This window comes from Galeopterus variegatus, unplaced genomic scaffold, assembly GCF_000696425.1.
Source record: "Galeopterus variegatus unplaced genomic scaffold, G_variegatus-3.0.2 Scaffold2288, whole genome shotgun sequence".
Classification (NCBI taxonomy): domain Eukaryota; kingdom Metazoa; phylum Chordata; class Mammalia; order Dermoptera; family Cynocephalidae; genus Galeopterus; species Galeopterus variegatus.
The window spans coordinates 247,003-261,656 of NW_007728399.1; the positions used below are offsets into that span (position 1 = coordinate 247,003).

The window sequence follows — 14,654 nt, forward strand, 5'->3', positions numbered from 1 at the left end:
CAAAACAGTTTATTTTAAGATGAAGAGGCTTAATTTATTTAAAATAAGATTCGAGGTTAGATGTCACATCCTAATTTATTTAGACTTGTTTTTTGTTAGCAAGAGCAGATAATCAGTACTCTTAAGGTGTAATTTTATCAATCTGAGTAATCGGTAATAAATGAAATTTAACCTCCAAATTATAGTACCAACTACAGATATGTTTCATTTATTTGGTACCCTATGAAATGATACATCATTTAAAAACATAAAGTATATGCCTTATTTAAACGAATGCTTTAAAAATTGTTTAGATTTGGGACTTCTGTAAGCTCACATTTTATGTGTATTTTTTACAGTAGACCTGCTTCTTTTAACTTGCTGGGTTTACAACAGGAGCATTTGAGACTTATATCTAGCAAGTACTGTGTTAAGGCCTGATTTTGCTGATTGAGTGTGTAACTCCTTGGTTTTTCAGCCTGTTATTATCTGTCCCTCTATCACAGAGATGCTATATTAGACTGACTTAAGATAGTTTAGTGTAACAAGTTAATTGTCTCATGAAACTACAGCCAGAACTTTAATCTTATTGCTGAAAATGTAAAGCACTTAAGTGATCTTAAAATTTGGTAACTGTGTCAGTCACATGTATTCAACAATAATCACATACTCCTTCCACCCTATTTAAAAAAAAAAAAAAAGAAAAAACTTTAAGGTTGGCTAGTAATAGAAACTGAGTTTTACTCTCCTGGGTTTTATTGTCATTTTTGTCATCTTCCTTAAATTCTGATTTAGCAAATTGTATTTCTCAGTGTTTATTCCACTAACGTGCCTTGCTTGTTTCTGAGGTGCCTTTTGTTTTGATGGGAATGTCTGTAATACTTCTCTTCCACATAATGAGCGTAGACACAGAATAGAGCAGTGTTCGAGTGCGTGCTCTGAAGTTCAGCTGCCTGGGTTCACGTCGCCACTCCGCCACTTACTAGTTGTAACCTTGGTACATTTTCTCATCTGTAAAACAGGGGTAATGAATAATAGTACCTGTTTTAGTGTTGTTGTGGGGATTATATAGGCCAGTTTATATCAAATATTTAGGATAGTTTCTAGATTGTGGCATCTAAAATTTGTCGAGTACTTGCCCTTAAAACATCCAAGTGTTTCTCGTCTTCATATCCAGTTCCTCTCTGAAATCTTCCATTTTTCTTCTCATCTTTACTACTACTCTTTCCAGTACGGGTTTCAGTCTGTACCATGGTATTTAGCAGTTAGGTAATAGCGCTTGGTATCATTCATGATTTTCTGCCTGAAGAGGACCAAAAACCAAATTTGCGAGTAGAATTATGTTCTGTTTCCCCACAGTTGTGCAGTGATGAATACGTGGGTAAGGTAGTTTGTTAGGAAAATTGGCAGTCTCATATTAATAATGTGAGGTCAGCTTTAACTGATAGTTTTCTGTTGAAACTGCTAGAATTTGTATTTGTATTTTAGCCTTAAGAGTGGTAGCACTTCGTGTGTTGTGGGGACTAGAGTTGGCGAGGGGTACAGGTGTGTTAAATCCAGCTTGTAAGGGTAGAGTAAAAAAAGGTACCCTCACCATAGTAAATTAACCATCTGTCTGGAGTTAGGCAGACAGGTTACTGCCTCTTTAGTCACACATTGGGACTTGGATTTGTAGAGGGCTTGAAGGTTTCCAGAGGACATTTGCCTATTCTATGGCTTTTGTTTCAAAGCAGTCCTATAAAGTCAGGCAGCCTTATCTTTGGAGAATTAAGAGATTTGCCTGAGGTCACCCACTAATAAGTAGTAGAGCCTTACCTTTTCTTAGCTCTGCCATATGGTTATTTTTCACGTCATTAGTAATTTTTTGTGACTGTTACTTCTTTAGGTGTGTAGTGTGGCACAGCCCCTCAACCGAGGGAGCTGTCTCAATGCCACATGCTCACGTGGCATGTGGTGTGAGTCTAGGCACTGTTAAAAAATACTTCACATACATTAACTTATTTAATTCTCAAAACAGCTCTATGAAGTAGGCGGTGCTCTTAGACCAGTTATATGAAGAAAGTGAGGCCCAGGTTACTGTCATTTGGCCAAGGACTACTAATAAGGAAAAGTTCCTGGACATGAACAAGGCAGCTGGGCTCAAAGCCTGTGCTTGCTCTTTGCCAACACGGGGTGTACCATTAAGGAGCAGTTTAAAATACTGTTAATTTCCTATTACTGATGGACTGATTTTAAGTTGACTGATCTGTGATGAGGGTTTTAAACAACTTCTGTTACTCTTGAGATTTTTAGTATTGCTTGATTTCATAACAAAAAAAAGACAGCAAAACAACTTACTGTCTCTAGGCAGAGCTTATTCATTCTTAACTAGCCACCAATGCTTCTGAGCACTACTCCCCCACTTTTGCCAAATGCATAAATAGTACATTTTGTTTTTAGAAAACATTGTCAAATCACATAAGAATGCCAGTTAGTTTTCAACATTCAGTAAAAGTAGAATCTGATATATTGCAGTAATAAAATTCCCTAGTAACAGTGCATATCCTGTGTAGGTTAGAGGGGCTCGCTCTGCTTGTTGTAATTACTCGAAGGTCCAGCTCTTGGAGCAGTTGCCATCTTGTGAAATGCTACACCTGGTGCCCCAGAGGGAAAGAGACAGCTCCTGCTGGGAAATGTCACGTTGCCTGTAGCTCATTGACCAGAACTAATCTTATGGCCCTGACAGATCACAAGGAGACCAGGGAGGCATAGATTCCTAGAGTTGGGACTGTTTAGCAAATAGAATTAATGACAGCCAGAGCAACTAGAGTTCTTTTGATTACCATTTTGATAATAGCAAACTGAAAATAATACTTTATATTTCTTGTAGGAAGAAAGAAACAGAAGCTTGCCAAGGAGAGAGCTGGACTTTCCAAGGTAATACTTAAGTCTGTTTTTTGGTTAGATTATATTATGTACCTTATTGAAGTATTATTATTTTTTAGAAGTATTATTTTAAAATCTGCTTCAATTATGTATTTTGAGAAAGTTAGTTGATGTCGGACATTGATTTTCTATTTTAAAATACATTTGTTGTTTTAGGAATAGTTGAATAACTTAGTTCAACTGCAGATTATCTGGTACTTCATTATTTCCTCCTTGTTAGCCATAACAACAAACAGCTTATTATATAAGTAGTGTTTAAGGGGCGATAAAATGATGGTCTCCAAAAGACATTTATTTAGACCGAAGAGGTTAAAACGTTTTCACTCAGCCACTTCAAAATGATTTAATTTTTCTTGCTCCAACTTCCTTTAAAAGAACCACATGCTATTCATTTGTGGTTCTTTTTTTTGACCGGTAAGGGGATCGCAACCCTTGGCTCGGTGTGGTCCGCACCACGCTCAGCCAGTGAGCGCACTGGCCATCCCCATATAGGATTTGCTACCGGCGCCGCACTCTCCCGAGTGAGCCACGGGGCCAGCCCATTTGTGGTTCTTTTTAAAAGCAAATTGAAAATTTGGCTTTTTTAAAAAAAACAAATAAGTTAAGGCAAGGAAAAATTAAATCAATAAAGGTTATATTTTATTTTCAGACAGTTGAGTAATCAGCACAGCTAATTAATTGACTGGCTGTGGTGATAGTGAAGAGAAGCTGGGAGGGATCACTTTATTGTTGTAATATGTCCAGACTATCTTTCTGAAGTGTGTAATGTGTTCATTATGGTTTTGTTAGCCTTTTCTTTCTAAAGATATAGGAAAATAGATACAGGCATGCATCCATGTGTATTTTTAGATTGAGAAATAGAATCAAATTCTTGGTATATGCTGGGATAGTCAATGAAAGATGCTTCTACTTTCAGAAACTTGAGTTTTCTCACCTATGGGGGATAATAAGAGTGTATGCAGTGTAATTCAGCAACCAAAACCTTTTATTAATGGAAGTCTAGGTTTTTAAATATGAAAGGATTTTTGTAATAGTAGTTTTACATTTTTTAAAAAGACAGCCCATACAGCTGGTGGCACTGTATAAATACTGTAGTCAACCTACAAACAAAGTACAAAACAAAAACACAGAAATGCAAACTTATTTAAATAAAACTTGCTTATAGTTGTTAGAGGTAGCTCAAGTGCCGAACAAATAGATAATATAATAATTAGGCAGTCATGTATTCCTCAGTGGTATATTCTACTGCCACTAACTAATAACTAATCTTTTAGATGCATATAAAAATCTGTCTGAAATAATGTTGAATCAGAAAAACAATTATGGTTGTATAAAATCTATAATAATGGCAACAAAAAAATGGTGTGAAGTATGTAGATATTTGTGCTCTTCATTTTTTTCTATGTTTGATTTAGAGCTTTCTAAGAACTATTCAGATACCAATTTGATCAAGAAATATTTTTTCTTTCATTCATTTAAGTGTTGACACTAAATTCTAATCCTTAAAAGTGTTGTTTAAGACTAAGTCTCTTTTCATGGTTTTTAGAGTGAGCTATTCAATTTTTTAAAATTGATTTTCTGTGGATTGGTTATATTCCCTGGCATAATTTTGTTATCAGTTTCTAAATATTCTATTTCCAAACAGTTACCTGATCTTAAAGATGCAGAAGCTGTTCAGAAATTCTTCCTTGAAGAAATACAGCTTGGTGAAGAGTTACTAGCTCAAGGTAATAGTCATTAAAAGAGTAAGGAACTAGACAGAGTTTTTCACACTAATATACATTCATGATAATAAGGGGCTTTTCTTGTGTAGTTTGGCTGTTTTTCGAAAAGGTGTTCTAAATATTTCAAGGCAGTTTTTAGTCGTTTAGTAGTGTGAGGGTTATTTTATGTAAGACTGGCTCTAGAAAGGAAATTTTCTTGTGGGTTATCATTGTCCATAATGTATTTTAGGTGAGTTTTAATTTACTTGCTACATATTATATACAGGCTATAATAAGTAATTTTTACAAATGAGGTTGCTCGTAAGTAGTTTGGAGTGTGTAGCCATAGTACAATATGTAAATAGTAACTGAAGGGATATGAGCTGGGAATATACTCCTCAACTCCCTCCTCTACTATTCAGGTCTTCTCCAGTATTTATAGGAAGAAAAGGCTAGTGTAAGTCCCAGAGAAGGTTAATTTACCTAATCAAGGTCACATGGTGAGTTCTTGACACCTTATTTCAGAACAGACTAGTTATGTGATCTAGAATTTGGGCTTTTCATTACTTTGTGCCTCATTTATTCTATCAGCATTATTATGAATTTTTTTTTACAGATTCCTATTATGAAATTAAAATTATCAAATTGACAAATCTGAGAACTTTCAGTAATTTAGAGTTGTAATTGTATGTATAGACCTTTTCAGTGTCAAATTAGCTTTTATCTCAAGAGTAGCTTTTTTTTTTTTCCTTTTTGTCTTTTTTTACTGACTGGTAACGGGATCGCAACCCTCGGTGTCGCGCCCGTACTGGGGACCGGCAACAGGATCGCAACCCTCGGTGTTGCGACTGCACCGCGCTCAGCCAGTGAGCGGGAACCGGTCTCCACATGGGATCCGAACCCTCGGCGGGAGCGCCACCACGCTCCCAAGCAGTGCACTCTCCGGTGCGCCACCGGGCCGGCCCTCAAAAGTAGCTTTGAAGTAGTTGCTATCATTAATAAAAGTGGTGACAAGTTTTTCTTATTCTCTGTGCTGTGTCAGTAGACAGGATTGAACTACATGATGCAAGGACGTGTTGGTAGGTGTTGGGTTTTTGTTGTTTCGTTTATGGGAAGATATTAACCATTTACAGTGGTGGTGACCAGCTTTACTTTTTGTCATGCTCTCCTATCCCAAGAAGTAATTTCTTGACATAATTAGAATTTGCTCTACTAATTTCACATAATGCGTCGCAGTTGGTCTGCTCCCTGTACTCCGATTGCTAACAGACTAGGATGATTCAAAATAAGTGAGTAGGGGTTTGTAAGTGATGACAGGAGAGCACGAGATAGATACCAGTCAGGAAACATTTTCAGGTCTCTCTCAGTCTGTACATTTCATTTTCCCCAGTGGTTGGAGAGACAAGGTCTCAGCATTGGGGAGAGGGAGAGCATGTCCCTCAGCACTGAAGCAGTGCTTAATCCCGACTGGCACTGCTCCTCGAGTCTTGGGACACTGGCCTCGATCTTCCTGTGCTGTGTGATAGGTGGATTACACGATGCTCTGGATGCTGTCGGTGTTAACAAAAGGCGCCGCTTACGTTCCAGCTACCCGAGCAGCAAAAGCTGTAGCAGCGCCCACTTTGCACAGGCAGAGGGAGGATGACAAGTTGACAGCAACTGAGGTTGTGTCAGTGTGTCCTGGATAAATTCTTCAGCATTGTTGTTGGATCTGCGGAAAAGATAGTTGCCAGTGTTGATTCAGAAGAGATTTAAGGCCTTTATGGTGTCTGTTCACAAACAGGAACTAACTGAATCAGCCAATCTCTTGATCACCTACAGCTCTGCGCCGACCATAAGCTGGATCAATGCACAACTCTGTGGTGGGCATCATCATGACATCATTTCAATACCCAGGAAGAGATCTGGCCGAGCAGGTCAAAGGGGTGGCTGCATACACCCAGATGACAATGGCTGGCACAATCAGGGTAGCCTAAAACAGTGTGTAAATGGGACAGTCACAGTCCCCAAACTGGCAGCAGAGATTCAGCTTTTTCTGACCACGGTTGAGGTTAGGAAAGCCCTTGGAAACCTTTACCCATCACATACCCCACAGTGCTCAAACTTTTACCCAGAAGGTTTCTCAGTCATTCCATGGCAGCCAGTTGGTGGAACAAGAAGATACCATCACATACCAGGAGCAGCCATGAGGATTCTCATGTGTGTCAGCAGCACACAGGGTTAAACACACGGGGTCTCATGATGGAGCTGTTGCCCAAGCACATACTTAGTTCCTTCAAGCTTGTTGGGGTGGTAGGATATGGTAATTTAACCAGTCTGGGGGGGGGGAAAGTAAATTAATGGGGATCACCTGAAGACGTATTCTTAAGTCACCAGCTGCTCTCGAGAAAGCTGAGTGAGAATACAACAGCCATTGTGATTTGTAGTCGTGCTTCCCTGTCATTGATCATTAGTTTAGAATAAATCTGAATCGGTTTGACACCTGTGCTATCCATAAAGAGAAGCTGGATTAGGGAGGACATTTAGGAATGCAAGCAGGGGTTCTGGCGTTATCTGACTAAAGGTTGTTAGGAAATAATGTGAACCTGTTCGGGCAGACCACTAAGAACAGTGTCCCTGGCTCTTGGTGAGTGGTAAATGTTGGTAGTTATTAATGTTGTTGTGAGAATGAATATTAGAGAGGAAATATTTTATCTACTTGAATAAATTTTTATATAAAGTCAACAGTTGAAAAGCACTGTTTTTTTTTTTTTTTTCCTTTTTGTCTTTTTTCATGTCCGGCAACGGATCGCAACCCTCAGTGTCGCGCCCGGACCGGCAACGGAATCGCAACCCTCGGTGTTGCGCCCGCACCTCACTCAGCCAGTGAGCGGGAACCGGTCTGTATGTGGGATCCGAACCCTCGGTGGGAGCACTGTAGCAGTGCGCCACCAGGCCGGCCCAAAAAGCACTGTTAACGTAAACTTTTTTGGTGGCTGGCTGGTACAGTGATCCAAACCCTTGACCTTGGTGTACCTATCAGCCCTGTTAACATAAACATTTGATAGACTAATTGAAAACTCGTTCTTACTCGTTAAGATCATTTTCCTGAGAATTTATAAAATGGAAAATTATTTAGTAGATAAAAGAACTTAGTGAAAATAATGATCTTAATAGTATCAAGAACTTTAAAAGTTCTGAGATTTTACCTTACTTGCATGCTAAGAAGTTAGTTTGCTTCAGTTTCGCAGATGCTGTCAGAAGATGTGAGACTCCTGGGTCAGAGACCAAGGACAGTTCATCACTCACTGCTATAGCAGTAGCCAGAGGATTGGCATTGGTACTGATTCTTTGAGCCCCAGTTCTCATTGGTGATGCAAAGAGGGTCAGGTGACACCTGTACATGTGGTGAGTTGCATACAGGAGAGGAGCCCTGAATTTAGAGATGCTGAATCCTTTATAGTGGTCCATAAGCATGTATGCCCTTTGCCCTAGATATAGAGGATGATGTACTGGCCCCTGCTCCAGGGAGAGACACTGTATGTTCCAAGGTTGTAAGCTACACAGACATTCTTGAAAAAATGATTCAGAGCAATGGCAGTAAATGCCTCTGTTCAGAGGAAGTGCAGAAACGTGAGAGTCTGTTAGAGGGTTGTCCCCCAGCCTGTATCATTTAAAAAAGAAATTCCAATGGAATTATTCTTCAGTAAGGCACATTAAAAGGATTTCCTTCATATTCATAGAAAAGACCTATTCAAAGGAGTACTTAATTTGAAGCCATATTTAATAGCATAAAGCTTTTCTCACCAAATTTGAGACAGTTCTTTGGAGTTTGATTTAAAATGGAATGAGCTGAGGAGAAGGACCACATGACAAGTACTTAATATTTATTGAATTAAATGAACCTTCAAAAACTGTAGACCCAAGTATTTTTTTCTTTGAAAAGTAGTAAGCATCACACCAAGGTCAAGGGGTCAGATCCCCATACTGGCCAGCCACCAAAAAAAAAAAAGCATCTATTGAAGGTAATTGAAAGATAAAAGAAAATAAATCCTCCCACTGAGAAGCAATCATTTTCTTGTTACCTTTCTTTCTTTAGTATGACCATTTCTCCTACTGGTATCATTGTGAAACATTTTTCTTGTATTTCCCCATGGTAACATTCAAATAGAAAGGGCTGGCTTCAGGTGACTTTGGGTCTCTTTTCCACCTCTGTCCTCAGTCTTCTAGTTCTCTCTTCTCATAGAAAAGTACTTTTCCATCATTAGCAATTTTTCACATGATCCTTCAGAAATATTTTACGTATATACATAGTGGTATACTTGGACATTTCTCCACCTTAGTTTCCCCCTTATGTATGTATATCAGACACTTCCATATCAGTACATATAATCCGACTCATTCTTGTTAATGGCTTCATAATATTAAGTGATATGAATGCACTCTGTACTTGTAGATTATTTCTGAATTTTTATTTGAACATTTTTTTTAAGCCAGCATCACTTGGAGATAGAGTAAAAAGTTATTTTTGACAAAGCCAGGGCCTCAGGTTAAATGTGATTTTATGTAAATCTTGCAGGTGAGTATGAAAAGGGTGTGGACCATCTGACAAATGCCATCGCTGTGTGTGGACAGCCGCAGCAGTTACTTCAAGTGTTACAGCAGACCCTGCCACCGCCAGTGTTCCAGATGCTTCTGACTAAGCTTCCAACAATCAGTCAGGTAAGGAGTTGAAATGTTATCAGATGAAAGTGAGCAGGATCTGAGAATTGAATGTTTAGGGACATTTAAAAATGAGCCTAGTGAACATGATGAAAAATCATGAGAAACATTCGTATAGTGAAAGTAATACTGGAGATACTGGTGCTTGAAATTTTCTCCCCTAGTGGCAGATCATCAAAGCGACTGGGCGTAAGATCTAGTGATTGTGCCCTAGAGGTGGATCAGGAAGTGTAGGTCTTAGTGTTAAGTCTCAGGCCTTCATAGTCAAATTCCCAAATTCAGGCCACTCTTGGCTACTTTCTAAAACTTGCTTTCTGCCTACTCTTTTGGGAGACGATGCCTTCAGTTAGGTGGCCTGACAGAGGAGCCAAGATGACATAGCCTGGCCCTTAGGTCATAAAGGAACATGGGATCCCTCTGACCTCCCTGTCTACAGGCTCAGTGCCTCTGCTTCTGCTGAGGTGAACTTTGAGGTTGGAGCTGTTTAACTACATCTCTAAATCCCTACTCCAAAGTGCAGAATACCATTTATATAAAAGATTAGTTTATGCATAACTTGAGTTAATTAAAATGCATTCTGTTAATTTTGAGTTGTTTCCAAGGGGCCCAAGGAAATCTGCTTTTTGGAATAGCATGTCTGTTACCTGTGTTAATTTCCCAAGATGGTGTGATTAGAAGTAGTGAAATGATGAAGGGACGTTTTCACAGAACTTTCTAGTTAGTTAACTGACCAGTTAATTTTTCAAACTGATTTTTACTCAGGTTTGGAAAAGGACTGGAAAGAAACTAAAGGTCCTGTATTAGTCTGTTTGTGTTGCTTATAACGGAATACACGGAACTGGGTGATTTATAAAGAAAACATTTATTGCATACAGTTTCTGAGACTGGGAAGTCCAAAGTCCATCTGGTGGTGGCAACAGTGATCCAGGGGTCTCACATTGCAAGATGGTGGAAGCAGAGAGAGAGAAAGACAGACTCTTCTCTTCTTTTAAAGCCCTCAGAACCATGCCCCTGACCATCATTATTAATCCATTCAGTACTGCACAGTCCTACAATCCAATCACCTCTTCAAGGCTCCACCTTTCAATGACCATAATAGGATTTCCCACCCTCTTGACAGTCACAGTGGGGGCTAAGTTTCTAATACATAAAATTTGGGAGACAATTCAAGCTTCAGTAGTTTTGGGGGGTGGCGCATAATTCAATCCACTACTGGTCTCAAAGATTTGAGGGAAAGAATTAGCAAATCAAGGACTTGGTCTAAATCTTTTTTACTTAGACTAATGTGGTTCCAGTTTATTCAGGTCAGAATCCTCGGTTTAATATTACACACTGTTTGGAAGGCAGCTTAGCATAGTGCTTTGGAAAACTGACCCTAGGAAGATGTTTTTTGAAACATGTTTGGGTTCAGGATGAAGCCTGATTTCTCTCTAAAAATGGCTTCCATTGCTCAGTTTGCTTGTCTCCTGTTATCTGGAAGTGCTTTCAGAATGCCGTGTTCTTCATATAATGGCTATGAGCATTTCCAGGCCAAGAAGGGTAATGTTTGAGGATAGAATGATTCGGTAAAGCACTAATCGGTATTCTAAGTTTGTGTGGGAGTGAAAAGAGATCTCAGATTCTTTTTGGTTTTAGTTGCATAATTGACTGACAGGAGTCAATTGACTGCATAAATGGAGCTGACAGGAGTGTGATCATCATTTTCTTAGGTGATAATGTGTGAAGTGTTAAATATCGAAATAAACGCCCGAATGGGTGAATGTTAGCAGAGAGTTGATTCTTTGAGTACAAAGAGCATCTTCTGTTGAACTAAGAATCCTGATTAAATGCTCACGACACTTTTAAAAATTAAATTATTTTTTTCTCTTTCAGAGAATTGTAAGTGCTCAGAGCTTGGCTGAAGATGATGTGGAATGAGAAACAAATGTCAACACAATGAAATTTCAGTTGAAAATATTTTTAAAATTCTTAACTCGGAAGTTGAGCAGCTCTGGGGGAGTTGGGGCAAATATGCTTGTTATGGACTGTCCTACACTGAAATCTACGAAAGTTAATGTCTACTTTGTGTAGATTCGTTTGTCTGTTTTATTTATTTTTCCCAGTAAAAAGTGTATTTTGATAGAGAGCATTTCATTTTATAAATACACTATGAGTTACTGAAATATCATGGCTTTCGTTTATTCCTGGAACATGTAATTGAAATGCAGAAATAACATTAGTTATGGTAAAAATACTCAGTGCTCAGTTTTGAAAGATAGGCAAAAAAGTGTAGGAGAAAGCTGAAGAATGCACATTTTTAAGCTAGTACATTTTGCTATAACTCAGAAAATTGGGTAGAAACTTTTGTATTTGTGAAAACTGAGCATTAAGATCTTTTCACAATAATTTCTTTCCACTTAATCTCTTAAACGTGAATACGTGAGGTGAGCTGCTGTGCTGCTTTAACAACTTCACCCCCTCCCTATGGGTCAGTCTTGAAATGTTTTGTTTAAATCAGTGGGCTTCGTGTGTTCTGCATATTTATCTCCTTGCATTTTAAATATATGTAGTTGCAAACAGCACCAGGAATCAGATCTATGTGTACACCCCTAGTCTGGCGCTGTGAATTTGCCAGTTCTGTCCGCTCACTTTCCTCACTTACGCAATGAGGGAATGGGGCTGCTGATCTCTGAAGTGTCCCTTTCAGCTTCTAATTCATTTGGTCCTGTTCAGCATCTGCAAATCTACCTTCGCTTGAGGAGTGTATTTAGGCAACCGGCCTTTGCATTTTCATACATTCTGAATTTTGCATGCTTGCCTGACTTAGTATTTCCAAGTTGATCTTTTTTATTAATGGTATAACTATCTTGTTAATCTTCACTGAAATTATATTGTTCTGTTGCTCTGTAAATTAATCTGAAACTCTTTTAAGGTAACTGGGATGGTCCACTTGTAAAAATGTTTGTTCCCTTTTGCTTTTATCTCCAATGTACCTCCTTAATCCTGCTTCTACTTGGTTAACTTACCTTGTTGGACAGTGAGAGTAAGGTGTAACCTTGTGAGTGAAGACTTGAAAAGAGTGGTGCCGGTGGGACCCCTTATTTTCAGGTAGTGACATTATCTGCAGTCACAGGTTCATTTTCAGAACTGAGAATAAGGATCCTTGGTACTTAATGGCATCTGTTGAACTGAGCAGCATTTCTCATTGTGCAGATTGCCTTTATTCTGTCTAAAAATGTGTGGACAAATCGCAAAGACTTTTCATGTGTACTAGGCTTTTTATTTTGTTTTACTTACAAACTTCTTAACCTTGATCTTGGTTTTTTGTGGTGATTGTGGTGTGGTGGAAAGAGGAGTGTGGTTCTCATTCTGCTTCTGGTTAGCTGCACAACTAGGCAAGTCACGGGACATCTCTGAACTTACCTCTGCTATTCTCACTATAGAATCACACTAGGTCACTCACACTTGAGGACTCTTCCTCAGGTACCTTCCAGGTTTGTGATCTTTAACCCTTAAACAGTGCTTTTTTTGATGACACACACTATGCTTTTGGGGGATGGGGGGTGACCAGTACAAACATGCTGACCAGTCACTTTTACTCATAGGACCCAAATCCAAAGTAGTGTGGTGGTGATTGGTCAGTGATTGGCCATGTGGCTAAGAAACCATCTGCACCAACCCAGACACAGATAGGCAGTCAGGGAGACTCGGGGGGTGGGGGGAAGAGGGAGCAAGGGGCAGACAGCTTGGCGAGAAGGGAATGGGCCCCGAAAAATGCTGGTTGGCTGTAGAAGTGAGGGGGCGTCTCAAATTTGGGGAGTGTAGAAAGACTGCCATTGAACTGTCATGCAATAGGAGGTGGGTGTCACTGGCTCTCTGGAAATAATTGGCTTTGGTCCAGTGCTTGAAAAGGCAGTGATATCTTCATTTTACAGCCGATAAGTCAAGTACATTTTACTTAAATGAAAGCTTTGGTGCTCTTAAAATTAGGTACCACTTTTGAAGGCTATCAGTGTTAGGCAGAAAAGAAAAGAAAAAAACCAGCTGTTTCTACCCCCAGAAACATCATTGTTGAACACTATCTGTTCCTATCTTAAGTTTTACACAGTGGTCGATCCAGGTAGTTGTGATGCTGGCTAAATGGTGCTCAGTAGCTGAGAATGAAAAAACCCCAGATTTAAGTAGAGTAATACCATCTTGAATGTTCCCATGTGCTAATGTTGCACCCATGTGTGAAATCTTTGGAAATGGAAAATATGTATTAGTGCACATTGATACACTTCTTTGGGCAAAGATCTATTGTTTGGTTCCACAGTTTGTACTTGAAAAGAAAGCATATTAAACAGACTTACCTGGCAGTAGCAGTGCTATTCTATTAACATAACTAGAACTTAACATTCACGTTATGTCAAGTGTGTGAACCTTAGTGTAGTGTGCATAGCAGGCAGGCAGTAAATGTTTGGTTCCTCTTACCCCTCAGTAATGACGTTTGGTATTTTTGCCATCTTCCTGCCTGCCCTTCTGACCTTGCTGAATGAACTTTGGACCAGAGTATTAATGAAATGTTACTGCAGAAGGGATTAGGAGAAAGTTGTTATATCGTGCAGGTGTCATACAAAACTTCCTTGTAACGTAAACAATGCAGTTTTATTATTGCTTGTGCCTCAACTGTTTAAGTGAACATTAAAGGGCTTGGAGAAAATTCTGGCTTGGTGTGTATTTGCAGAAGTCAACTCTGCTGAATTTGATGACTCTAAAGCAGTGGCGCCTCAACTTCTAGGTTAACATCCGTTTGAGAATACTGACAGCTCTGCAGCTTCTCCGTCAGGAGAACCCACATTTGCGTGTGACTTCAGGGCATCTCAGATTCTAGGTTCAGAATCCTGCTTTCATGTCCGTAGGTAAGGGCTTCATAGGAGTGGTGGTCCAACTTCAGCATTTATCAGAGTCACCTGGGAGGCTTTTACAGCCGATTGCTGGGCAGCAGGTGTGGGCAGAGTGCAAATATTAGTGTCTGGGATCACCATGTAAGTGACACAGACTGAGCTCAGTGGTTTGGGAAACGTGAACAGGAAGTCCTTTATAGAGAATACTGGCTGTGTTAAGGACACAGACCGTGTACTTTAGTGCTCTAAAAAGCAACTGACGTAGCAGAGTGTGATACTTGAGAACACCTAGTACTCTACATTATTGATAATGATCTGAAGATCTCAGATTCTAGGTTCAGAATCCTGCTTTCATGTCCGTAGGTAAGGGCTTCATAGGAGTGGTGGTCCAACTTGAGCATTTATCAGAGTCACCTGGGAGGCTTCTAAAGCCGATTGCTGGGCAGCAGGTGTGGGCAGAGTGCAAGTATTAGTGTCTGGG

General features: G+C 39.5%; 1 protein-coding gene across 1 annotated transcript; it reads left to right on the top strand.

Annotated features, from left to right (window-relative positions):
* Window positions 1-2,832: 2,832 nt before the first annotated feature.
* TOMM20 (translocase of outer mitochondrial membrane 20 homolog (yeast)) lies at window positions 2,833-13,989 on the top strand (the record flags this gene model as incomplete). The annotated part of the gene is made up of 4 exons (XM_008581181.1): window positions 2,833-2,895; window positions 4,550-4,631; window positions 9,166-9,308; window positions 11,181-13,989. Coding segments are annotated over 4 exons (333 nt in total), but the record flags the coding sequence as incomplete, so codon positions are not given.
* Window positions 13,990-14,654: the final 665 nt, after the last annotated feature.